The sequence below is a fragment of the Belonocnema kinseyi genome, chromosome 2 (assembly GCF_010883055.1).
Source record: "Belonocnema kinseyi isolate 2016_QV_RU_SX_M_011 chromosome 2, B_treatae_v1, whole genome shotgun sequence".
In the NCBI taxonomy this organism is placed as follows: domain Eukaryota; kingdom Metazoa; phylum Arthropoda; class Insecta; order Hymenoptera; family Cynipidae; genus Belonocnema; species Belonocnema kinseyi.
The window spans coordinates 141779215-141806418 of record NC_046658.1 but is presented as its reverse complement, the minus strand read 5'-3'; the positions used below and the strand labels follow the sequence as shown (position 1 = coordinate 141806418).

At 29.4% G+C, this 27204-nt stretch overlaps 1 protein-coding gene across 2 annotated transcripts in view; it reads left to right on the top strand.

Moving 5' to 3' along the window:
- Positions 1 to 25486, top strand: part of LOC117167407 (carboxypeptidase B-like) — a 48859-nt gene extending 23373 nt beyond the window's left edge. Inside the window, exons 4-9 of one of the 2 annotated variants that reach the window (XM_033352306.1) lie at positions 197 to 302; positions 2782 to 2943; positions 11276 to 11489; positions 17014 to 17244; positions 24958 to 25142; positions 25232 to 25486. In XM_033352306.1, the coding sequence (XP_033208197.1) occupies positions 197 to 302; positions 2782 to 2943; positions 11276 to 11489; positions 17014 to 17244; positions 24958 to 25142; positions 25232 to 25410 (1077 nt within the window). In that variant the 3' untranslated portion in view covers positions 25411 to 25486. The remainder of the gene's footprint in view (positions 1 to 196; positions 303 to 2781; positions 2944 to 11275; positions 11490 to 17013; positions 17245 to 24957; positions 25143 to 25231) is intronic. The other variant, XM_033352307.1, reaches the window with a different exon arrangement.
- The last annotated feature ends 1718 nt before the right edge of the window (positions 25487 to 27204 follow it).

Here is a 27204-nt window from a genome sequence, read left to right as displayed (position 1 = left end):
TTCTCACGTGCTAAAAACTGCTAGGGCCAACAGTTCTAGGAAGACCGAAACCGGGGGGACAAAAACCGAGTATTTGGTGTATTCAAAATTTTTTTAACTGTATGATTTTCTCGAAAATTTCTTTTCTAATTTGGAAAAAGGTAATAATCTGAATAGATTGGATCAGAATCAAGAACAACATTTTGAAATTTTACAGAAAACTATGTCTAATGAAAATCCAAAAATGTCAAAAGAACAGAGAGAGGATCTAGTTAGTTCACAGGGACACCCAATGACGTGGAAAAGATATCATCGATATGGAGGTAAATCTAAAAAACAGAATTAATAAGAATAAAATGTAATTAGGGACCGTACTTAAATAACGCAACAGCTAAAGGTGGGGGGGGGGGCAGACATTTTCTCACGCTTTGTTACGAAAGCGGAAAGGGGGTTCATCACTCTTGTACGCAATTTTTGCGAATTCGCAAACACTTATTTGTAAAGATTATATTTTTACTTCTAAATTTTATTATTTGTTTAAATATTTAACAAATTTTCTTAAAAAGACATCCTTTTGAGTAGGAAAATCAACTATTTCGTTAAATTTTGTTATTTTTTATTATTCAAAATTGAGCTACTTCCGTAGACTATGAACCTTTTGTTTAAAATCCATATTTTGTTGCTGCTAAGTCTACTGAAATTTTTTTCAGATGAAAACTAATTTTTTTTGAAAATTTGCCTTTTTAATTTCAAAGTTGATCTTTTTTAATACAAATATTGCATCTTTGATGGGTTAAAATGCAACTGTTTTGTTAAAAATTCAACTATTCCCTAGAAAATTTACTTTTTGTTTAAAATTTGTATTTTTGTGTTGAAAATTCAATTGAGATCTTTTTGGATAAAAATCCAAATTTTGTTATTGAAAATTTGTCGTTTGAGTTAAAACATTCAACTCTTTTAGTAGAATTTTTATTTTTCTTAGACAAAAAAACAATTTTTTGGTTGAAAATTTAATAATCTTGTTAAAAACTCATAATTTTTGGTTAAAAATTCGACTATTTAGCAGAAAATTAACCTATTGCTTACAATTCTTATTTTTGTCTTAGAAAGTGGATTGGAATCATCTATTGATAAAATTTTAAAAATGAAATTTTTAGGTTTATTTTTTTTAATTCATTTCTTTTAGAAACAGTTCTATCTTTCTTAAATTAAAATGCGACTGTTTGGTTCAAAATTATACAATTTTGTTTGAAAAAATCATACTTTTTGGTTGAAAATTCTACAATTTTGTTAAAAATACATACTTTTTAATTGAAAATTCTTCTGTTTTGTTGAAAATTTAACGATTTTTTAGAAAATTGAAGTTTTGTTTTAAATTTAAGTTTTGTAGTTTGAAATTGAACTCAAATCTTTTATGGATGAAAGTTCACTAAAAAAAATTCTTCGCTATTCATTAAAAATTTATCTATTTATTATAAATTTCACACTTCTTGAATACAAATAATACCGTTTAGTAAAGCATTCAACTATTTTCTTGAAAATTCATAATTTTTGGTTCAAATAAATTCGTCTTTTTGGATTGCAAAAATTCATTTCTTTTCGTTGAAAATTTTTTTTGTGAAAAAAAATAATATTTTGATCTTTACGAGTCAAGTGAAATCTTTTTTGGATGAAAATTCAACTATTTTTTATATTAAAAACAAATAAATATTCCTTTGTTTTTAGAGAAATTGAACCTTTTTCATAAAAATTCGTCTTTTTGGACTGCAAATTCAAGTTTTTTCGTGGAAACTTTTTTTCAATTCATATTTTAATCTGAAAAAGCCAATTGGAATCTTTTTTTGATAAAAATAGCACAATTTTGTCTGTAACTTTAAAAAAAATCATGTGTTTTAAGAGATATTCAATAACTTTTTTCTTTTTTGAAAATGTATACTTTAATCGTGAAAAGTCAACTGAAATCTTTTTTAACAGAAAGTTTGACTTTTTTATTGAAAATTCACTATTTTGCTTTAAAAAATCATCTTTTTTAGTAGAAATTTAATTTTTTTATATGAAAATACAACTTTTTGGTAATAATTATTCTTCTTCGATTAATTATTTAACTATTTTATTTGAAAGATTCGGTTGAATCACTTTATTAAGAAATAATATTTTTTCTTGATAATTTATATTTTTATTTGAAAATTAATCTCTTTGTTTGAAAGTTTAACTATTTCGTTAAAAAATTATCCTTTTTAATTGAAGGTTTAACTACTTGCATAAAGGTTAAACTAACTTGGTGAACATTTTAAAAAAATAATTAAATATAAACAATGACTTTCTTTTTTTTGAATTTATCTCTTTAGGTTGAAAATTTGACTAATATATATAAAATTTAATTATTTTGTTGAGAATTCATATAAACATTTTTAAATTGTATCTGAAATACTGTTTTATTCTGTTTATGAAAGATTCTATGTTAAAAATGTTACCAGGTTAAAATGCTGATAATTGGATATTAATGATCAAGGAAAATGAAAAACTAGTCGATGAAAAATCAGTGAATTTTGAAAATGAAGTTTTCGGACACCTTGGGGGGGGGGGGGGGGGGGGGGGGGGTATTTTGTTACGGTTTGTTACAGGGGGGGGGCTATTAAAGAGGGGTTAAAATCCGTTACGTAATTTAAGGGCGGCCCCTTATTATTAATTATTATTACTCTAGTTCATCTATATATGAATGAATCTGTTAAAAAGAACAGTATAATAATTTTTGAAAATATTTTAACAAAAATGATATTTTTTGTGGATCTGTTTTTTTAGAAATAATGAGGTATCTGGAACACCTGGCTTTCAGATATCCAACACTTGTTGAACTTGTGACAATTGGAAACAGTTATGAAGGGCAACCATTAAAAGTGGTCAAAATTTCGAGTGGACCTACTAAGGAAGGAAAGACGAAACCTGCAATTTGGATTGATGCTGGTATTTATATCTGACATTTTAAATAATATTTAATAACAATTTTAAAAATCAATTTCAGAATAAATAAAAATATGCATTTTTCTGTAAGGACCAACATTAAAAAAATAGGAAACCCTGGGAAATAAAAAAAAACTAAGAATTAAAAAATACACAATATATAATAATTTTAAACAAAATTGTATAGTTTTTAACTAAAAAAGATTTATTATAAATTATTATAAAAAACTTAATTTTAAATAGAAAAGATACTATTTTTTATAAAAATAGTTAAGTTTGACCAACGAAAGAAAAAAGTGAAGTTTTCAGTTCATCAGATAATTCTCGAACAAACAAAAAATGAATTTTAAACAAAATGAATTACTTTTTATACAAAGAAATAAATTTTCATCTGTCAATGTAATTTTTTAATCAAAAATGAAATAGATCAATTTTCAGTTGAGTAAACTAATTTCCAAATAAACATAAAATTAGTTTTTTTTTCAAGAACTTTTCAATCTGGTAGATTTTTAACAAAAAAACCATTATTTTATTGCACAAACTCAATTTTTTGATCAAATAAATTACTTTTCAGAAAATACATATATTTTAAATTATTAAAAGTTGAATTTTGAATTAAAATAAATATATTTTTTATCAAAAATAAAATAGTTAAATTATCAATTAGAAAATTCAATTCTGAAATGAATAAATTAATTGATTAATTTTCAACAAAATTAATAAATTCTTAACTAAAAAGGTGATTTTTTATCTAAAAGTTTCATTTTCTTGTAACTAGACGCCTTTTCAACAAAATACATGAAATTCCAACCAATTATTTGAATTTTCAATGAAAGAGATGAATGATCAATCCACAAATTATACTTACCAAAAAAATTTAATTTTAATTCAAATTACACTATTTTTGAATAAAAAATAACGTATTTTTACTAAAGATATAATATTTACATTTCCGTTCAAAAAATTGAATTTCGACTAAAATAATGAATTTACAACTGAATGTCATCAAATTAAATAAATTGTAAACCTAATGGTTGAGTTTTCAATTTTAAAAAAATTCCACTAAAATTGGAATTTACTGACAAATAGATGTTTTTTATACAAAATAGATGAGTTTTAAAATATTTTATTTTTCAAAGAAAAGATTTTTTCAAAAATTTAAAAATGTATCTACTTTAAAACCAACAATTTAAAAGATAAATTTTCATTTAAAAAAAAGGATCTTACTTTTAAACGAAACAAAACAAACTTTTCGCAAAATAAATTAAATCTAATTTTTTGAAATTTACATTAATTTTTAACCGAATGGTTGAATTTTCAATATATATATATATATATATTTAACCAAGAAGATTGTCTACCAATAAAAATAAATTTCTATCAAATTAAATGAATTTTTAACTGCAGCAGATAATTTGTTATTAAAAAATATAATTTATAAATTTTCAGTTAAAACTTAAAGTTTCGACAAAAATGATAAATTTTTACAACAAAAATTAATGTTCAACCTTCAAGATTAATTTTGTACCAAAAAATACTCATTTTCAGCTCAAAAAGGTAGATTTTTCATCGAAATTATAATAGAAAAATTTCCGGTTAAGAAACCCAATTTTCGAATGAAAGAAAACGAATATTCAATAAAATAAATTCAATTTCATTGAAATTAAAATTCATTTTCAAGAAGGGAAATGCATTTTTAATCAAATAGTTTAATTTTGAGCTTAAAAATTGAATAGTTAAAAGTTTAGTTAAAAGAATTAATTTTCAACAAAATAAATTAATTTTTAACTAGAATGATGAATCACATCTGACCATAAAAGACGAATTTCCAAAAAAATACTCAAATTCTTTAACCAAAATATATGATTTTTTGACAAAAAATTTTCAGTTTGAACCAAAAAGATTAAATTTTTATTAAAATAGATGAATGTTTAAAAAACTAATCATTTTTCAACCAATTAATAAAATTTTGAACCAAAAAATTGTATTTTTAATTAAAAATAATTAACTTCCTACCAAGAATGGTTAAGTTTTTTTATTGGGTTTTATTTAACTTATTAATTAATTAATTATTCAACTTTATTTAACTTTGTTTTTAAAATACGTACCCGAAGAAAATTTTTTTTTTAGGTAAAGCATCAATTCTTCAACATTTAGTTGAACCAATTTTTCTAAGTATGCTGTCTGTTAATTTGGAATTGATTTCAAATTATAATTCAATTTCTTTCAGGGTTTATGGGAACACCTAAGTGAAATTTAATTACGAAATTTTTGGAAATCGAAAAAAAATGACTATCAAATATGATCAACATACTCTTAGAAGTGTTTATTTAAATAAAAAAGAATGGAGAAACAAAACTAAAAGAAGAGAAATAAGAAAAAGGCAACGTCTAAAAACTTTTTTTTCTCTTATACTGGAACAAGTACTTTTATCTCGTCTGCTGTGTCAAGTGGAACCCTAGTTTCCATTCACGTAGTGACGTTTTGCGGTATTTCTGACAGAACGTGAGCTTAGAATTTAGAATAAGGAGTTAAGAAACCGTTTATCTCTCTTCATGCCTATTTATTTTGTCAATTTATTGTGCAAATCAGTACCGAATACAGAAAAATTGACTTTTCAATTATTACAAACTATATTTTCCCCCATTTAAAAATTTAAAAAAAAATTGAACATTAAAAAATCAATTTTTAACTTTTTCCAAATTAAATATTGGAGTTATCAACTAATTGAAATGAAAGAAAACTGAAAATTTATTGTACAACATTTGAAAGTTCCAAATTCAGCAGTTGCAATTTTAATTTTCTTCAATTTTCAGTTTTTTCAATTATAAAATGTTGAAATTAAATAAAAAGAAAATTACGTTTTCAACTCTTAAAACTTGGATAAAATTTTTAATTGAACGGATTAAAAAATCAATATTCAACCATTTTAAAGAATTTTGAATATTTTCAATTGTTTAAAATTAAACCTTTGTAAACTGACTATTTAACTGTTAAAACAGTATCTTTCGGAAAATATGCTTTTAAAAACTTCACTGTTCAAAATTGTAGAAAATTCTAAATTCGACTGTTTTAGCAATGAATTTTCAGCATTTGCAGATTCAATTATCTTCAATTTTCAGTTTTTTAAATTATAAACGTTTGAAAATTTTATTAAAAAATTATGCTTTCAACTTTTAATAATTGAAGAAAATTGAGAATTCGATAATTAAAAACTCAATAATTAACATTTTTTATACAATTTTCTTCCACTTAAAACTGAAACTAAAAGTCGATTGTTAAAGACTTAAAGGTTAAAAAATTATGAAAATTTTCAACTATTGAAAATGCAACTGTCGAAAAGTCCACTTTTATAAATTCGACTATTGAAAATTTAAGAAAATTGTGAATTCGGCTGTGAAAGAATCAATTTTCAGCAATTAACAATTCAACAATTGAAAAATCAATCTTTAATTTTATCCTATTTTAAATACTGGGGATATCAAATTTTAAAAATGTAAGAAAATTGTCAACTCGATTTTCAAAATTGTTAAAAATGTTGAATTTTTTCAACTTTTTTAAATTCAGCTTTTGTAAACTGAGAATGAAACTGTCAAAAAATTCACATTTAAACAATAGGCTGTTGAAAATTAAAGGAAACTTAAGACGATTAAGAATTTGACCATTAAAGAATGGATTTTCAGCAGTCACAGAATCAATTTTCTTCAATTTTCAATTTTTTAATTTAGAAACTGTTGAAAAATAAATAAAATAGAAAATGAAGTTCATAACTTTTGAAACTTGAAAAAAATTGTCAGTGCGACAATGAAAAACTTAAATTTGAACAGTTTATGATCCAATTTTCTTTTAAGAAAATTGGATCATAAGCTACTGAAATTTGAGTTTTCAATTGTCGCATTGTCAATTTTTAAAAGTTGGAAACTTGATTTTCTATTTCATTCATTTTCAACTTTTTATAAATTACAAAATTTTTAATTGAATCCATGGCTGCTAAAAATTCATTCTTTAATGGTCGAATTCATAATAGTCTTAAGTTTCCTTTAATTTTCAACAGTATAATTTTTCAAAGTGAATTTCCGACTGTTACATTTTAAACAGTTAAATTTTCAGTTTACAAAAGTTGAATTTTAAACAGTTGACGAAATTCAAAATTTTTTTTTAAATGTTGAAAATGGAGTTTTTAAAAAGTTAAATTGGCCATTTTCTTCCATTTTTAAAAGTTTATATCTCCAGTATTTAAAATGGGAGTATATTAACCATTGATTTTTCAACGTTAAAATGTTTTTATTAAATGGAAGAAAATTGAATCAAAAACTGTCAAAAATTGAGTTTTTAATTCGTTGAATTATCAATTTTTTTCAACTTTCAAGAGTTTAAAACTTAATCTTTTTTTCTATTTTCATCAGTTTTTTATTGAAAAAATTGAAAACTGAAGAAAATTGAATTTGTTAACTGCTGAAAATTGATTATTTCACAGTCAAATTCACAATTTTCTCCAGTTTTCTTTCATTTTCAATAGTGAAATTTCTAAAAGGGGACTACTTTCATCCATTTTAAATGTTCTTGTTATCAACTTTTGAAAATAGAAGAAAACTGAAAATCTTTTGTTGAACAGATGAGACTTAGACAATATTTTGAACATTCTGCACTGTTTAAAATTAAACTTTTGAAATCTAATAATTTAGCTGTTGAAAATTTAACTGTCGGAACATTTAAAAATTGGTCTATTGAAAATTGAAGAAAAATTTAAGAAAGTTATGAATTCGGCCTTTAAAAAATGAATTTTCAGCAGATGCAGATTGAATTTTCTTTAATTTCTAAATTATAAATTGCTGGAAATGGAATAAAATAGAAAATTCATTTTCCAACTTTTCAAATTTGAGAATTCGACAATTCAAAACTATATTTTCAACAGTTTATAATTTGATATTCTGAAATTGAAAATTGTTGTTAATTAAAAATTTTTTAAAATCAATTTTCAACTTTCTTGCATTTTAAATATTAAATTTATCAACTTTTGAAAATGAAGGAAAACTGAAAACCGATTGCAAGCTTAAAATAATTAAAAATTTTGAAACAAAAGATTAAAGTTGGACCAATCAGCAGCAAGGGATAAACAGTGGTGTGTGCATGAGCGGGAGTCCAACGCAATGTTATTGATGGGAGCGCCGGGTGGGGTTTAACCCCAACTCGACGCTCTCTTTAATAACACTTCGTTAGACTCCAAGTCACGTACGCGCGTCTGTTTATACCGCGCTCCTGATTGGTCTAAGCTAAACATTTTATAACTCAAAAACTGAAGCTTCAAATAATTTTTGGAAAAGGAACCGTAACATTTTCTTTGCCCCCCCCCCACACTTTGTTACTTAACATTTTTGTTTTATATTTGAAAAGATAATAGACGTTTCTAAAATTAAAATAATATGCTTAGATTCGTGCACAGGCCTTTTAAAATTAAATCTCAAAACATCGACCAATGTAATTTGGTGACTGTGAATTCTCTTTGTTATATTTTTTATTTTGAAAATAAAATCTACTCTTTCTGCCTAATAATTATCCATAAGAAATATTTAGATCCTTTTTGTATGAACAAATTTTTTCTTATAATTTTTATATACCTTGTATCGTTTTCCAAACAATTTAAATTTTTACTCTTAAGGTTGTTTGCCACGTCAAAAACTACGCATCTTATTAGAAAAAAATACATAACAAATTTGTACATCTTTTTTGGTTGAATAAATTTGGTCTCATTTATTATCGTAGCTCATGTCGTTTGCAGAAAAATTTAATTTTTAATTTTTAATATTGTTTTTACGGATAAAACAAAAATCACTTATCCTACAAAAACTTAATCATAAAAATTTTTTAGTTTTTTTAGGTGCACAATTTTTTCGATTCATCTCTTTTCGTATCTTGCCTTCATTCGTCACAAAATCGAGTTCATTAGTTTTTGTACGAATAAAATTTGAATTTTCGATTTCTTATTTTTTGAAAACTAAGCTATTTTTTAATTCATCTTCTTGGGTTGGAAATCTTATATTTGGTGAAAAATTAAACTATTTAGCATTCTCTTCTTTGCAAATCTATTTTGTTAGAAATTTATATATTTTGTTGAAAGTTCCTCTTTTTTAATTGAAAATATTTTTTGAGAATATTTTTGTGTTGGAAATTCAACTATGTTTTTCTGTGCTGCTCTAATTTTGAGAAAGTATTACAATTACAATATTATTATGGTCCTATACTTTATTCGTAATTCACGGGGTGGCCGTCGTAATAAAAAAAAATCCCGATCATTTCCCGGCTATTCCCGCTTCGAAAATATTTTTCACCGTCAATTAAATTTTTAAAATCGAACTCTAACGCTAGAATTTTTTCTATTTGATTAAATAATAACCAGAAAAGGATAATTTTTAAATTAAAAAGGTGAATCTTAAATAATGTAAAACTAATATCAAACAAAAAAAGGCGTTTCCACTAAACAGTCAATTTTTCATCCAAAGAGATAAGCTTTCAATTGAAAAACATTTTGAACAATGTAATTTTAATTTACACATGTAGTTGAATTTTTAATTTAAACAAATTTTCAAGAAAATAGTTAAACTCTCAACGCCCCCCAACTGCCGACGTCTTTTATGAACGGCGCCCAAGAAATAAGTTTCTACGAAAAAATTGTATTTCCAATTGAAAAAGACGAATTTTTAACCAAACGATGACTTTTTGGCCAAATTGTTGAATTCTTTACCAAATAGTTGCTTTTTTATCCAAGAAATATGAATTTTTTCTTAAACAAATGAATTTTTCATTTTTAAAAAATTTGAAAGTGTAGTTGATTTTTTATCCAAAAAAGGCTTCAGTTGACTTTTTAAGGTGAAAATATGAAGTTTGCACCAAAAAATAAGTTTATACAAAAAAATTGTATTTTCAATCGAAAACGACGTTTTTTCTCAACAAAAAATATGTATTTTTAACAAACAAAAAATTGAAAAAATTGAAGTTTTACCCGAAAAAGAGGCAATATTTTTACGGAAAAAGATGAACTCTTAAATCCAAAAGATAAATTTTCATGCAAAAAAAGATCTCAGTTGACTTATCAGCAACAAAATAAAAATTTTAAACAAAAGGTCAATATTCGACTAAAACAATTGAATTTTTAACCAAATATGATGTATTTTTTATAAAACAGTTAAATTTTTCAACCGAAAAGGGTGTCTTTCACAGAAAATTATTGTCAAATTTTCAACCATATAATAAAATTTATAACGAAGCAGATGGTTCTCAGGAGAAAGTTTTCACGCATTTACAAAAATTAAAAAACTCAAACTTTCATAAATTTAGATTTAGTTCCAAAAATATAAGTGGAGGTTATAATTTTCAATAATCTAAATTGAAGTATTAATCAATGCATTTCAAATTTTATGAAATTATATCATTTTGAGCATTTTTCAGCTAGAAAAATTAAAAAATGAACACTTCTTAAATTAAAAGTTAAATTGTTTTAATTTTAAATATTTTAAAAGCTTTCAATATCCTTCGAAATTTTATTTCAAAGTCTTGAAACACTTACATGTCGCTTTAGATTTTTTCAAATTTTAAATCATTTCGTTAATTTTTTCTAAAAAGTTGGTAAAATGATTGTAAGTTTTCCTAAAATTTTGAGCGATTTTTTTTCAATCCTACAAAATTAAAAAGTTGGCATGTAATCTTGCACATTATTTTTTGACAATTTTGTAAAACTTTCTAAATCTGTGTAAATATTTGAAAAAATTAATTTTCAAAACGAAAAATCATTTTTAATTTTCCCATTAAATTTTTTCAAATTCTTTTGAATAGAAAAACCAGCCAAAAATATATTTGGTTTCAAATGATTTTGAATGAACATTCAGATATTTTTAAATATTAGGTAACTGCCCTTTTTCTTCATTAAAAAATTTAAACTTGTATGGTTTAAAAATTGAGTATTTTAGATTGAAATAATATTTAATAAAATCCTTGGACAATGAGTATATTATTTTAAAATTATTTAAAAATTAAAAATAGTTTATAAATTTCCAATCCGGCGCTTACATGTGTTTAAGTAATAAGACTTTCCAACTGAAATAGTTTATTTTCAGCTATAAAATCTGGAAATTCTAAAATTGTGAACTGATTCCGAATCCTTTTGTGAAATCAATTATTATTCTCTTTTTAAATTTCAAAATAAATTCAATTAAAAAAATGATTAATTTATATTTTATTATATTATTATTATATTTTTTATATTTATATTATTATTATTAAAATCCAAATAATACGACTTTTTTCAAAACTTTTAATCCTAGAAAAAAAATGTTCACAGGTATGCATGCGAGAGAGTGGATAAGCATAGCAGTAGCTACATACATTTTGAGTCAGTTGGTCGAAAAAAATTCTTCATACACGAAACTTCTTGATAATTCAGACTGGATGATTTTGCCGATCGCAAATCCAGATGGGTACGAATTCAGTCACACGACTGACCGGCTTTGGCGAAAAACTCGAAGTTCTCACTCTGAAACCGAAAATGAAGCAAGGTAGTATCGAACCATATCTTAGTACTTAATTTTTTTAATTGCGTTTTCCTAAAACATTAGCTTTTTCTTTAAAATTTATATATTGTTGCTGATAAGTCGACTGAATTCTTTTTTGGATAAAAACTTTTTTTTCTGAAAATTTGTATTTTTGATTTAAAAATTAATCTTTTTTAATAGAAGTATTGCGTCTCACTTAGATGAAAATGCAATTATTTTTTTGAAAATTCAACTGTTTCATGGAAAATTTTCTTTGGATGAAAATTCCGCTATCTTAAAAAAACTTTTTTAAATAAAAAAATTATCCATTTTAATAGTAATTTTATCTTTCCTGGACAAAAATTCAATTGTTTGGTTTAAAATTTAACTGTTTTGTTAAAAAGTCATAATTTTTGGCTGAAAATTTGAATGTTTTGTTGAGAATTTGTTTAAAATTTATATATTGATATTGAAAAATGAACTGAAATATTTTCTGGATGGCAGTGCAACTTCAAAAAAGACTCTTTTCTCTGTTGCTTTTTTTAATTAATTTTTTGTGTTAGTTTTTTGTAGAAAACAATTTTGTTAGAAATTCATCCTTTTTGGTTAAATTTTTTTTTTTTATCAAAAATTAAATTTTTTTCGTCGGAAGTTATTTCGTCTTCAAAAATTGATAACTTGATCGTGAAAAGTCAACTGAAATCTCTCTTAACTGAAAATTCAACTATTTTTCTTTGAAAAATTATCTTTTTGATTTAAAAATTCACAATGAATTTTTTTAATTTATAATTAAACTACTCGTGTAAAAGTTAAACTACTAAAGATAACTGAAAATGTAACATTTCCATTTTGTTAAGATTTATCTTTTTTTATTGAGTTCATTTTGGTTGGGTGAAAATGCAACACTTTCGTGGAAAGTTAATTTTTTGCTGAAAAGTCATATTTTTTGTTTGAAAATTTAATTTTTGTAAAGAAAATTGGTCGTTTGGCTTTAAGGTTTTAAAATTTAGATAAATTTTATTTATTTCTTGAGGAAAAAAACTTTATTTGTTGAAAATTCGTCTTTTTTGGTTTTGTTTTTAAATTCTCTTTTTTTAAATATAAATCATGACACTTTTTTATCGGAAACTTACCTTTTTATGATAAAAATTCAACTATTAGGTTAAAAATTTAATCATTTTGTTACAAATGCAAGTACTTTGTTAAAAAGCCATCACTTATAGTGAAAAAATACTTCTTTGTTTAAAATAAATAACTAAATTTTTTTAATATAACTAAAAACTACGTAAAGTATGACGGGAGGGTAGGCATATTTTGTCACGGTTTGTTACAGGGGGAAACAGGGGTTTCAGAGAGGGCCTATAATCCGTTACGTAATTTAAGTATGGTCCCTTAGAAAATATAAAAATCCAGACAATCCAGACATAAATCCAAGTTCCAGTGTACTGCCAAAAATAATCTTTAATTATAAACAAACTGTTCATCTAGTTTTTGGTTTGGAGGCAAATTTTTTTTTTGGTTTTGAATTTAAAAAAATATACAAATTAAACACTAAAAAATTCTTCATTCCGAGAAAGTGTTTGTTATTTATTGAAGAATAAGATTTACATTTTATGAAAAATTTGTAATTGCATTACAATTACTTATCTAAAATGAATCCTAAGTATTTTTTCCCGGGAATAATATGCTTAGTTTTTTCTGTTAAATTCACTGAATTTATTCGATATTTTTAGGTTACCAATTTTTTTATTCACTTGAAGTTATTCACTTAAAGTTCACCTTAAATTCTTCCTAATATAATCAGATTTCTATTTAGTTCCATTTATGTGAATTGAATGGAATTTTCTGAATTACAAAAATTGTTCTGGCATTTACTTAAATTATTCTTTTTTTAGTACAATTTTTCAAAAATTAATCTTGGATTTGTATTAATTTCAATAAATTATCTTAAATTCTCTTGAGTTCTTTTAAGTTCACTTCAGTTTTAATATAGTAAATTAATGATGCTAAATTTTTTAATTAGATCAAATTAATTAAAATTAATTATGATCTTGTTCTTCTGATTTCAATTATATTCCTCTAAATTCACTCGAATTTTCTTTAACTAGAACACTGTGCTTGAAAATTAGTTTTTCTTTATTGAAAATTAAGTAATTTAACTATAAATTAAAATACATTTTGTGTTAACATTTTTTTTCTGATAAACGCACCCGCTCTTAACCTACTCACCTGTAAAACCGCGTGAGCCAGAAGTTCTAGGAATACTGAGAACGGGGTGACTGAAAGCGAGAGTTTGGTGTATTCCATTTTTGTTTGAAAATTGATCTTTATTAGTTTAAAATTCAAGAATTTAGTTGAAAATTGGTCTTTTTTAGTTAAGAATTCATCTATCTGGTTGAGAAATCATATCATTTTTTAATAAATCCTCCTTTTGGTAGAAAAATAAACTTTTTGTTTAAAAATTCATCCTTTTAGTCAGAAATTTAAGTATTCCAGTTAAATATTCATTATTTTTGTTAAAAATTCATCTTTTCGGTTGAAAATAAAAATACCTTTTAGAAATTGAATCTCCGTTTTCAAAACTTCATCTTTTTTAGGTAAAAAATTAACAATTTACCTCTATCTTCATTTTATATAGTCAATATGCCATTCTTTTTTTTTTTTTAATATTAAAGCTTGATCCATTTTACTCAGTCAAATTGAAACTTTTTAATTCTTTACATTTTATTTAATTAAGTCATATGAATTTCATCAAAGTCTTATAAATTTTATTGAATTTTTCTAAATTCAATCCCATTTGACTAAGATCAATCAAATATTCATGTTTTGCAATACATTAACATTCATTTAAAATTCAACTTTAATGAAACTAAAGTCATTCAATTTCATTCAATTACAAAAATGTTTTAAAGTTTTTTTCCTTCGCCCTAAATTCTTTCAAGCTTACCTTGGATTATTATGAATTTTATCACATTATCTTGAATTTTTCTCTAATACTTTGAACTTATTGAATTAGTTAAATTTTGTTTATATTTTTTTAATATACTTGAATTTTTTCAATTTCATCAAATTCTTCTTATTTTCATTAAATTTGTCTGAATTTACTCGAATTTTAGTAAATTTATTGTTTATTTTTTTATTTTTCTTAATTCACTTAAATTTTTTTTAACTAGTCCTGAATTCTGTTCATTCCTATTTTACTGAAATGATTGGAATTTTGTGGACAAGAACCTATTCAAAATATGCGGATTTCAGTTTATCGAATTCTTGGATAACTACTTTTTACTCATTTTTTAATGTTAAATAACACATATCCCAAACAATAAATAATATATAATTTGAAATCAAAATTTTCAAGTCTAATTCAAATTTAAGCAAAGTAATGCGCTACATTAATCGATATCGCCTATTTGTTGAAAAAACTAAATATTTGACCTTCAAAAATGAAAACAATGGGAAATTTTGTTTTCGGTTTGGGAAAAAAACTTGGAAATTATTTTAAAAAATCATTCTGTAAAGAAAATTATTTTTTTAACCTGAATCAGTCAGGCTGTTGAAGTAAAACGCTTCAAATGCTATTTTTTCTGACGGCCCATCTTGATTTAGATGGTTAACAAATACGTTAGAAATTTTTTCCAAAGTGTTATCGAAGAAAGGATGATAAATAACCAGTTTTCCAATTAGGATCATAGAATTTTTTAAATAAATGATAAAAAAACACATATAACCTTGATCTTTATATTTTTCCTCTTTAGCACTAATTTCCAGGATTATCAAATAAATTTAATTTGTATCCGACTAAAAAGGGCAAAAAATAAGGGACCTAGACGGTATTTTAGAAAGCCAGTGACCATTGAGAATAATATTTGTTTGAATGCAAAGAAACTGTTTCTTCAACATAATTTTCTTACAATTATACATACAATAATTTAAATATAGTACAATTAGGCTGAGTTTTCTCGAAAATAGGAGAATAATTGAATGGTCAGGATCCTTTATTCGAAAAAATTTTTAGGACACCGGCGAAATTGCCCCTTGAGGAGTTTGAATTTCAATGAACAATCAATAAGAAATCTTACAGTAAATCATTAATTTTAAAACGCAACATAACATTTAAGGTTAAAATTAATAAATATTCACTATTTTTTCACATTAACATTTCTACTCGTACAATAACTTTGAGAAATAATCTGATTGGATTCAGTTGGCTTATGGTATCGGAGACCCACTGCTGGATGACGCGAGCTCACCATCGTGCTTATTCGCCATGTAAACATGTGTTCTACATGCTTTGTGAGAAATAATGCAACCTTAGGATCCCTCCGAAGCTCCTCCAACCCATACCCGCAGTGCAGCGTCATTTCTCGATAGGCTTAAATCTCAATAAAATATTTCCTAGTTTAAATTTCATGTAAAAAAAGATTAATTTTTAACCAATTATGGAATAGTTCCATTGTTAGTTTAGAAACCAAAATGTTACAAAAACAGAATGAATTATCAACAAAACAGTTATATCTTTAATCAATAAAATGAATGTCTAATAAGGCTGTTCAACTATCAACCAAAAAATTAAATTTTTAACTAAAAAAGAATCAATTTTAATTCCAAAATGGAATAGATTATATTTCAGTTTAAAAACATTATTTGAGTGACCGCAAAAAAACGAATAAAAAAGTTAGAACTTCAACCAAATAGTATAATGTATAACCAAAAGGGGTTAATTCTGAATCGATAATATAAAAACAATATGAAGTATGTATGTAAATGCTGTACTTGTAAAATAAAAGCAATAAGATTAATTTTTCAAAAATTTCAATAACTTTTTCGTCAGATTAAAATTTTCAATTTATGATGCCACATTCCTCGTTAACCACCCCGACCATCCACTCGTCAAAATCATCACAAAAATGGTTAATCCCCTCTTCCTAGCAGTGTGATGGATTTTTGAGCTGCCGCAATTAAATTTTTCCCTAATTTAAAGAAACTTCACTTCCATAAAATAATTTTGTTCTGAGCAATTGAAAAAATTATAAATAGAAGAGACCACCCTACAGTAGGTAATGAGCCCACAGTAGATAATCTTTAATAAAAGAGCACAAATATACCTAGAATAAATATTCTGATTTTAATTTGTAAACACGTACAGTGTACTATTTAATAAATAAATAACAATTTTACATTCATTAGTATTTTCAATTTTTTTTCTATTTAGGCTCATTATCAGGGACCGGGCGAGCTCAGTTTGAAGTTGCGCACCGAGCCTAGCCTCGGCTCTCTCGTTGCGGAGAACCAACGCACGGTAGGAAGTGGTGGAAGAGCGCGTGCCCGCCGGGCAGATGCGGCGCTCCCCCACCACTTTCCCCATGCGGCGGTTCTCCGCAACGAGGGAGCCGAGTCTAGGCTCAGTGCGGAACTGCAAACTGGGCTCGTCCACTCTCTGTTAATTATCTACTGTAAGGTAGTCTCCCCTACGAAGATTGGTACTTTCCTAATATCTTTTTTTTTTTTAGAAAAACTATTAATTTCATATTTTTTATTCAATTTATAGGTACACACCTTCAGGATTATTTCACTTAGTTTCGCATATAGCAAGGTGGTTCTTCTCAGATTGTGAAGGTGTTGATCTTAATCGAAATTTTGGTTACCACTGGAGAGATGCAAAAGTCGAAGGAACAAGTTCAGATCCATGTCATGACACATATGCAGGACCTAAAGCATTTTCGGAACCAGAATCAAGAGCGATTTCCGATTACATAATGACAAACAAAAAACATATACGGTACTATTAGTATTATTTCATCTTTTATTAAACTTTTACTCGGGTGAACCCGGTTATACATCATAGCCACGGACTAAGTCAAGTGATTGATGAGATTAAAATAATATAAGTTAATTCAATAAATTTAACACGATGCTTGAAACCTCATGCGATGATGTTCTAAGTATACAGTTACGAGCGGCCACGAGCGTTCGAGGTGACAACACTCAGCTCTGGATGCTTTCTTAAAGCTACTATCTGTCACTCCACGGGATTTTAGTCGTTCACTTCCTGATGATCAAGAAAGTTTCTTACAATGCGACAGGTGTTTAATAAAACCAACTTCTGACCTGCTTCCAATACCCTACTGACTCTTAAATTTTCAAGACGTGCAGTGCATCTTGCGTGCACATTGCCTGTAGCCGAATTCAGAATGGGATGAATAGATGCATGGTTCACATTCCTCCATATGGTATTTACTACATGCTTCAACTTGTTATACTTGTGGATCTTGGTTGTATAGGTTGACTGGAAATTTCGGTTGAGCGGACAAGCAATGTCGATGATGCAGACTCTTCCACCTTTTTTCCTCGCATCACGATGTCGGGTCGATTGGCACGGATGTAATGATCCGTTTGAATAATAACATCCCAATATAAGATGCAATCTTCTGTTTCTAAAACGGGTATTCAAATGTATCTATAGAAAGGCATTCATTCTTTTAAGAGTCCTAGGTTTAGGGCAAGTTGTTGATGTATAATGCCCAATACATCATTATATATGTGCATATATTCACCCTGAGACATTACGCAAGAGCCATCAATAATGTGCTCGATTAATTCGTTGGTATCTCCACAGAATTGGCACCGGTCAACGACATCTTGATTAAACACGTGTTTGCTATAATTCCTGGTGCTGACAACCTTGTCCTGCATCGCAATGACGAACCCTTCGCCTCTGGATACAGAAAACCCTTTCTTAGCCAAATATTAGATGCCTCACTATCCACTTCATTTTGATCTAACGTGTTGGGGTGCTCGCCATGTATGGTTTTCTGCCTCCATTGTATTTCTAATTCCTTTATCGCTTCTGCCCTTGTATTCAAGGCCCCATCTGAGGACAAATTTAAGGGCGTATAGGCAAGATATGCTTGACAAATGGTACTGTAAAGCGCAACATTTCGTTTGCTGGTAAAATAATCTCGCAACTGTATAACTTGTAACTCACGTAGTGAAGGCAGTCGTTAGGTTTGTTTTATCTGTCGTATGTTAAATATCCTTAGATTCAAGAATACCCAGATATTTATATGATTCCCCTGCAGCCATTGCCTCAATGTCATTTTCGAACTTGTTTTGTAACTCTGCGGTCCCTAATTCTCCTCTGATTAAATTCACTGTTCTACATTTATCTAGTCCGAACTCCATGTGAATATCATTAGAAAACTTCTGTGTGACATCGATCACTTGCTGCAGTTTCTGGTCTGAACTAGCGTACAACTTCAGGTCATTCATGAAAAGAAGATGAGTCACTGGATGATCATCTTCATTATCATGAATTCTGAACCCATGAGACACACTGTTTAGTGTTTTGCTCAATGGATTTAACGCTAAACGGAACCATAGTGCGCTGAAGGAGTGTCCTTGAAATATACCCGTCGTAAAGCGTATTGATCTAGTTATCCTTGGTTGTCCATGATTAAGCTACTTGATTCTTGTACACCAGAGTCTCATCGCATGGCGCTGAAAGTCAATAATGCGTGGGCAGGTTTTGTAAAGTTTTAGGACTTCAAGAAAATAGTCATGCGGCATGAAAGGAAACGCTTGCTTGTAGTCAATGTGTGCCATGTGTAAGTTCCTTTGAGGCTTACGAGCTTGAGTCATTGCAGCAGTGTCTATAGTGACTAGATCTTTACAGCCTCGCGAGTTTTTACAATATCTTTTTTGTTCTTCTGTAAGCATGTCATTCTCGTCGCAATTAAAATATACCTTATCTGCAATGATAGCTGTAAGACATATATAAATTGTTGGGAGACAGGCTATCGGTCGAAAGTCAGATGATTTTGAGCGTCTAGTTTTTTCGGTAACATATACGTAGTACCCTGTGAGCATTAATCCTGGCATGAGATCTGGGTGTTCAATGATCTTCTGAAAACACTTTGTTAACGCAAGATGCACACTCGTCACGTACTTGTACTAGAAGTTGTGCACCATGTCCGGACTTGGAGCTTTCCAATCACTTGCCCTTTTCAAGACCGCTGAAGCATCTAAAGCTGTTATGCTTGTCAGTTGCCTTTCAGGGTTATTGCTTGACCTTGCTTTCTTCAGTTTGAACGACGCAGTGTCCAAATTGCATTTGTTCATTCTTCCTGAAAGTTTCGATTTTGTTGCCTTAGTGCACTACTTTTCTTGTACCGACGCAGTATTGCAGTAAGAACATCAAGTATCTGTCGTTGGGAGTCTCATCCGATATTTCTGATGTTAATCTCTCGATGTGCCGAGGATGGATGATTTTAATAACATGGTTTATCAGCTTTCTGGTTCTATTTCCTTTTTTATTGAGTCAATCGACTCAATTTGCACCTTACTTTGCTGACATCCATATCTATCCTGATCTTCCATGATGAATCTCGATACCTTGCTGGGACAAAAAACTACATTTGCAGGCCTAGATTTCTGGTCCAACGTTTTAGCGGTTGCCACCACTGCACAGTATATAAGAGTTTGCACCTCCAACGCAGTTTGTGCTACGCTTAAATACATAGGTAAAACCTTGCTATCGAGATGTGCTATTAGTGCACGCAGATCATTTGTGATAATCTTAGTTCTACATATCTGAACTCTAGTAAAGCTTGACCAAAATTCCTTTCAAGGTGCTGTATTTTTTCTGGGATTTCCCTATCCGCATCATCGTTATCAATATCCGGATGTGGTTCTAATGGATCCAGTACATGATTTTCATTATCCCTAGCACATATGCCTTCAGCATCAATCAAATCTTCGTTGTCCACATCTTCCAAGGCGAGTTCGTCAATAGGAAGCTGCTGTTCCACTTGCAATTTGATAGCAGCTATTTCAACAGCCGAAAGCAGTTTGTTTACAGATATTGAACGTTTTTGATCTGCCAGATTCTGCTAATTTATTTTTGTGGCTAGCTCTGGGTATTTAAGAAAGAAGAGTATATGATGTACTCTCCTCACACTTTGCCCACATTCATCTGCCAAAAAATAAAGTCGCATAACATCGCTGTTCATATGGTATGTCCATTTTCGTCGCTTTTTCGGTTGTTGAACCTCTGCTTCTGCCTCTGGTTGTATAAGGCCATCCACCTCTAGAGGATGTGGTATCCTTTTTTCATTTTCGTTTCAGACTTTGCACTTTCGCAATAGAGACGCACCAATTCCTCTTTCATTGTGGTATCCCAATTGATGCTCTCCCACGGTACACATTATTATTATGTTTTTATTAAACTTTTACTCGGGTAAACCCGGTTATATATCATAGCCACAGACTAAATCAAGAGCCTGATGAGATTAGAATTTTATAAGTTAATTCAAGTAATTTAATACGATGCTTGAAACCTCCTGCGATGATGTGGTAGGTATACAATTACGAGCGGCCACGAGCGTTGGAGATGACAACAGTCACCTCTGGATGCTATCCTAGAGCTACTATTTAGAGCTAATTAGCTGATTAGCTAATTGGAGCTCAAAATTTAAATGAGCTGGTCTATTTAAGTCCCATATCACTGCGGTTAAAAACCCTATTTTAGTATGCCTTTTATTTCGATACCTTTAGATGCCTGCACTTCACTGGATATTGGCCTGTACAATTTTTATTTTAGTAAGATGGGTTTAGAATCACTATGTGAATTTATTTACATCCATTAGTAACCCACGGTTGCATCAGACTTCATTAAAAATAATCTCCTTTGCTTGAAATTTTCGCCAGGAGCGAACAAAATTGCAGAAAAGACCTCCCTAGTTTAGCTGGTTTTTCGGCATTTTAGTTTACACAGAGTTATAATTGTATTTTTAATTCTTTTTTTTTGTAATTTACACGACTAAAGGGCTATAGAAGGGAGGGCTATTGAAGAGTTTCACTGTATAAAGTTTTGAATTCATAGATCTAAAGCTTTTTAATTTTTACGCCATAAACTTTCAGTTTACATTTATTGATTAAATTTAAAAACATTTGTTTTAAATTATTTTTGAAATACGATGTGCAGAATGTAAAATATTTTTTAATGTACATATTTTTTAGATATTCAATTTTGAATTGTTGATCAAGAGACTCAGCAGAATGACACAACCCCAGAGCGCTCATTTACGGCTATTATTTTTTATGCTTACATTATTTCAATTACTTTATCATAATCCAGAAATGGAAAAGCAATAGAGAAATCAATTCGTAAGCGTTGCACGAATGAGACCTGTATCTCAATCTAGCTTCTCTTACATACTCTTCCTGTGAGTCAAAAAACTGGACCCAGAGATAAAGATCGAAACTCGAACCAAATTAGTATCGCTTTAAATAATTTAACGCATTAAACTTGGTCTCAGAAAGAGTTTACAAGTTCCTGACAAGAAAGTTAAATGGAACTGCCACAGACAGTTAGATACCGCTGAGTCTACCGTGCGCGCCACTATATGCACAGCACGATCGTCTTACACCCGCGGTCGCAAGGTCTCGAGCAACAGATACTGGGAAATCTGTCCACGTAGAAACAATAGTGTCAAAGATAAACTCCCAACAAGCAGAACCTTATTAGGAATAGTATACGTTTTTCAATCATAAAGTTATTTTATATTTTAACGAAACCAAGTTGAATATTCTCAAAAAGGTATTGCCCATTCTCTAGACCCGTCGCACAACTAAGTGACCCTTGTGCGTTAAAATCGAATTCAGCACTGACTCTTTTCCCAATTTTGTATCTTTTCTAACAGTAAGAGAAATTTCCGCTAAACAAGTGATAATAAACAAGTGATATAAACAACTCAGCTAGTATGGGCGGCTTACGAACCAGCGCGGGCTCGGCGCGTGGGGATAGCCTGCAGAGTATGCATACTATACAGCCCACAGTGTCCGCGCTAGCACGCAGACTCGCTCGCGGGCGAGCGGTTTGTGCATCACTGCTCTAAACATTAAAGTTGAACGCTAAAATTATGTCAACTAAATCACAGAGTCACGCCTTTTTATTTTCAGAAGACACCTAATTATTCTAAGTTAAAAGTTCGTCCCATTTCACTGTTCAACTACGCCTCCTACGAATTAAAGTACAATTGCCTATCGCTGAAACGATGCTTGGTTAAAAGATTTGAGCATTAAATATTAAAAGATCTATTTTTTTAAAATCATTCTCAAAGGATTCAACTTTAACCATAAAAGTATTCTTTTATCGGATCTGGTAACAAGACACACGTATTCCTATGGATTTTGGGGCGCTGAATTCAAATTCGGTATCAAAAATCACCCATCACGTCATGGTTGAGCCATACGCTCAAAAAATGACGAAAAATCATGCACTGAGGCAAATAAATTTCAAAATAATGCCAGCGATGCAAATTTTCACTTCAAAAACATGTCGAGAACTATGAAGGATCAACCCTTGCCTGATATCAACTTATTTAACATAACTTTACCCAACAGAACCTAACCTCACCTAACCTGAATTAACAGAAATTAATTGAACTACACGTAAAGCCCTGAGAAGCATATTTTCCCCGTAGCAAATGTGTGCTACATCGATTGGGTCAACTCGAGCCTAACCTAGAAATAAATCTAACCTAACCTAACCTAACCTCACGAAACACAATTTAACTGTTTGCGATACCGTTTGAATAAGCTTGGGCTTAACCTGCAAAGAGGACAAACCTATCCTAACCTAAAAAACCTGACCTAACCTAACGTAACCTAACTTAACTTTACGTTACACAATTAAACTCATTGTGTTTGCGGTAGCGTTCCATTCAGCTTCGGCTTTACCTACATAGAGGTTTCACCTATCCTAACCTAACAAAACCTGACCTTACCTAACCTAGCCGAATGAACTTCAACCTCATGTGTAGCTATGTAAGCGTACGGTTCTCAGTCTTAAATGTGTGCTATATTTAATAGGTTAACTCGATCTTAACCTACAAAGGAAGAAAAAAGGACGCGTTATAGCAGGCAGAAAATAGACTGAAGTAGGTCTATAAATGAATTTAATTACGATAAAAAGCAAAATAAAATGTAAACACGAAATATAGTATAAATATATCCCTTAAGTTTAAGAAAAGCAGAGAGAAAAAAATTTTGAATAAAACTTTTATTCATTAGCATGTTTAAGTTATAGTTCTACATTTTAATTGATACAAACATTGTCAGGTTAATTGAAATGCGGTCAATTCCACTTGTAATTCTAAGTTTCTTCAAATGAGTAATGTGCGTCTAAATTTTTAAGCACCTGTAGTACAATGAAATGAATTTTATTGTGTTACAACGGCAACACTTAAGTTAAGTTGTGTTGCGTTAAGCAAAATTTCGTTAGTTTCTGTTAAATTAGATTCATTTCTAGGTTAAGATCGAGTTAACCTATTAAATATAGCACACATTTAAGACTGAGAACCGTATGCTTACATAGCTACACGTGTGGTTGAATTTCATTCGGCTAGATTAGGTTAGGTCAGGTTTTGTTAGGTTAGGATAGGTTAAACCTCTCTGTAGGTTAAGCCGAAGCTGAATGAAACGGTACCGCAAACACAACGGGACAACATAATGAGTTTAATTGTGTTACGTGAAATTAAGTTAGGTTAGGTTTTTTTTAGGTTAGGATAGGTTTGAACTCTTTTCAGGTTAAGACCAAGCTGATTCAAACGGTACCGCAAACACAACGGGACAACACAATCAGTTTAATTGTGTTTCGTGAGGTTAGGTTAGGTTAGGCTAGGTCAGATTTATTTCTAGGTTAGGCTCGAGTTGACCCATTCGATGTAGCACACATTTGCTACTGGGAAAATATGCTGCCAGAGCTTTACGTGTAGTTCAATAAATTTCTGTTAATTCAGGTTAGGTGAGGTCAGGTTCTGTTGGGTAAAGTTATGTTAAATAAGTTGATATCAGGCAAGGGTTAATCCTTCACAGTTGTCCACATGTTTTTTAAGTGAAAATTTGCATGACTGGCATTATTTTGAAATTTATTTGCCTCAGTGCATGGTTTTTGTCATTTTTTGAGGTTATGGCTCAACCATGACGTGATGGGTAATTTCTGATACCGAGCCCAATTTGAAGTTGCGCACCCAGCCTAGGCTGAGCTTCATAATTGCCGAGAAGCGTCGCATGGCGGACGAGGGTGGAGAGCATCGCATGTGCCCGGCGTGCGCGCACTCTCAGACTTCAGACTGGGCTTTTTCGTTCTCTGCTGATGATTGCTGATTGCTGATTGCTGATGATTTCAATTGAAATAAGTCAAACACGTCAAAATTGTTACAATTTAAAATTTTTTCTTAAATAGAGTTTATACTAAAAGTTCTTAAAATAAAACTGTTTAAAATTACAGAACATTCTTTTGAATTTAAGATTGACAAGTTATTAAATTTACAGTTAACGAATATGTCCTTAATAATTTACTTATAATTTCAAAATCGTATTAAAAGTAATTTTTTCCTTGAACATGAGAAATCAAAGGCACGCGATTGATATTGCTAATTTATAATAAAACTGATCTAACTTAATATTAAACATTTTAAATTTATTTTAGAGCTTACTTCACGCTACATTCCTATTCTCAAATGTGGCTGCTTCCATGGGGATACACGCACGCCAAACCATCAGATTATTTAGATTTGATGAATATTGCCAAAAGAGGGACCAAAGCTTTGGCCAAAATTCATGGGACTAATTACAAGATTGGGCCTGCATCGGAGTTGTTGTACCTCACAACAGGTAAAACAGTGTCATATCATTTTTATAACATCCCTAGCCATAAAATGAAAAAAATATATTTTTGATTTACATTTAATTAAAAAATATAGGGGCATCGGATGATTGGGCCAAAGGAGCGGCAAGAATTAAATACTCTTTCACACTGGAGCTGAGGGATGGGGGACGGTATGGCTTTTTATTGCCAGCTACACAAATAGTCCCCACAGCCAGAGAAACTTGGGCAGGAATTCGCGCAATAGCACGACTCGTTACTTCAAAGACTGATTAAAGTAATTTTATAATAAAGAAATGCTTGATTATTTTAAATACCAAGAATCCAACGATCAAATTTCGATTAAACACTCCTAAATGTCTCAATTAAAAATTTAAAAAAAAAAAAGAAAGAAAAAAGATAACAAACAGAGAATCATCATTCATTTTTCCCCCTTCTTTTCTTATTTTCAGTAGGAGAGGCGGTAAGGTCTCAGTTAATTTAAATTCGAACCCGTGTTCGAATCCAGTGTCGTATAAAAGCAGGAAAGTCGGTAATGATAATACTAAATAAATAAATATCCAGGAGATGGCGCGGCAAATATGTTTCTTAAATTAAATAATCTTATTTATTAATAAAAATGTAAACTTATAAATGTTCTAGTTTCTAAAGTTTTTTTCTTTTGAGGAGAATGCATTATTTCAAATAAAACTGAACAAAGAACGTTTAGGTTAAGTTAGGGAATTCTGGACGGAATTGGATATTTTACAAGATAACCAATTGGGTTTTGTAGAAAACTTACAAATGCAAACAATTTGAGATTATGTTAGAAAATTCAAGCCCGATTGAGTTATTTCTTCATAAAAACAGTTAGATCTTGTTGCAAACTTAAAAATTCCTTTAATTTAAAGTTATGTAGCTGTACAGTTTCTTACATTATCATAATTATCATTTGAACTGAGATTGTGAGTGTCCTGCCACTAGATTCCTCGAATTCTTCTTCTATGATAAATTCTTGAACTTTACCTTGATCTTCTATGCGCTCCGGACTTTACTTTTCCTATTTTTCTTTCTTTTCAAAATCATCTTCTCTTTCCTTTAAATTTTCGCCCAGAGTTCCAATATGTTCTTCACTTTCCTCAGGACCTGCAGATGGTCCTCACAGAAAAAACAGAAGATAAACTTTACATCGATTTCCGACGAAAGATTCTCTGCAACAAAAATTAACTTCACAGGATAAACTTTACACAAATATCGTTTAAACTTTCTTTTGTTCTTCCAAGACAAACACATGTTTTTTGAAAGACGCGAAGTTGGCTAAACAAAACTTTATCGCTTTAAAAAATGTCCCGCAACAAATTGTATTCTTAGTTTTTCTGTCCTGGAAGCGAAATTTAAAGATCTTCATCAGATTCTTAATTGTCTTTCTCGAACTCTTCTTCTGAATAAAACTTTTCTGCAGACTGTCTTTCCTCAGGACCTGCCGATGGTCCTCACAGAAAAAAACAGAAGATAAACTTTACATCGATTTCTGACGAAAGATTCTCTGCAACAAAAATTAACTTCACAGGATAAACTTTACACAAATATCGTTTAAACTTTCTTTTTTTCTTCCAAGAAAAACACATGTTTTTTGAAAGACGCGAAGTTGGCTAAACAAAACTTTATCGCTTTAAAAAATGTCCTGAAACAAATTGTATTCTTAGTTTTTCTGTGCTGGAAGCGAAATTTAAAGATCTTCATCAGATTCTTAATTGTCTTTCTCGAACTCTTCTTCTGATTAAAACTTTCCTGCAGACTTTGTTTTTCTTTGGAATATTTTTGCCTCTTGTACTGTCTCGAGACTCGATTTAATTCAGCTTTTTTTCCAACATAATCTTTCGTATTTTTCAAGTGAGCAGAGAATTTATCCTCTGATAACTTCACTTTGGACCGCATCAACGATTCAAAATGAGCTGCAAGAAGTAGAGCGGGTTTCACTTCCCTGGATTTGTGAGCATTGCTGACTTTACCAGTAATGCTCGATTTCTTCAACACTTCTTCTGTAAAAAGTATCGCCAAATTTGCGGGGAACCTTTTTGGTGCCCACTG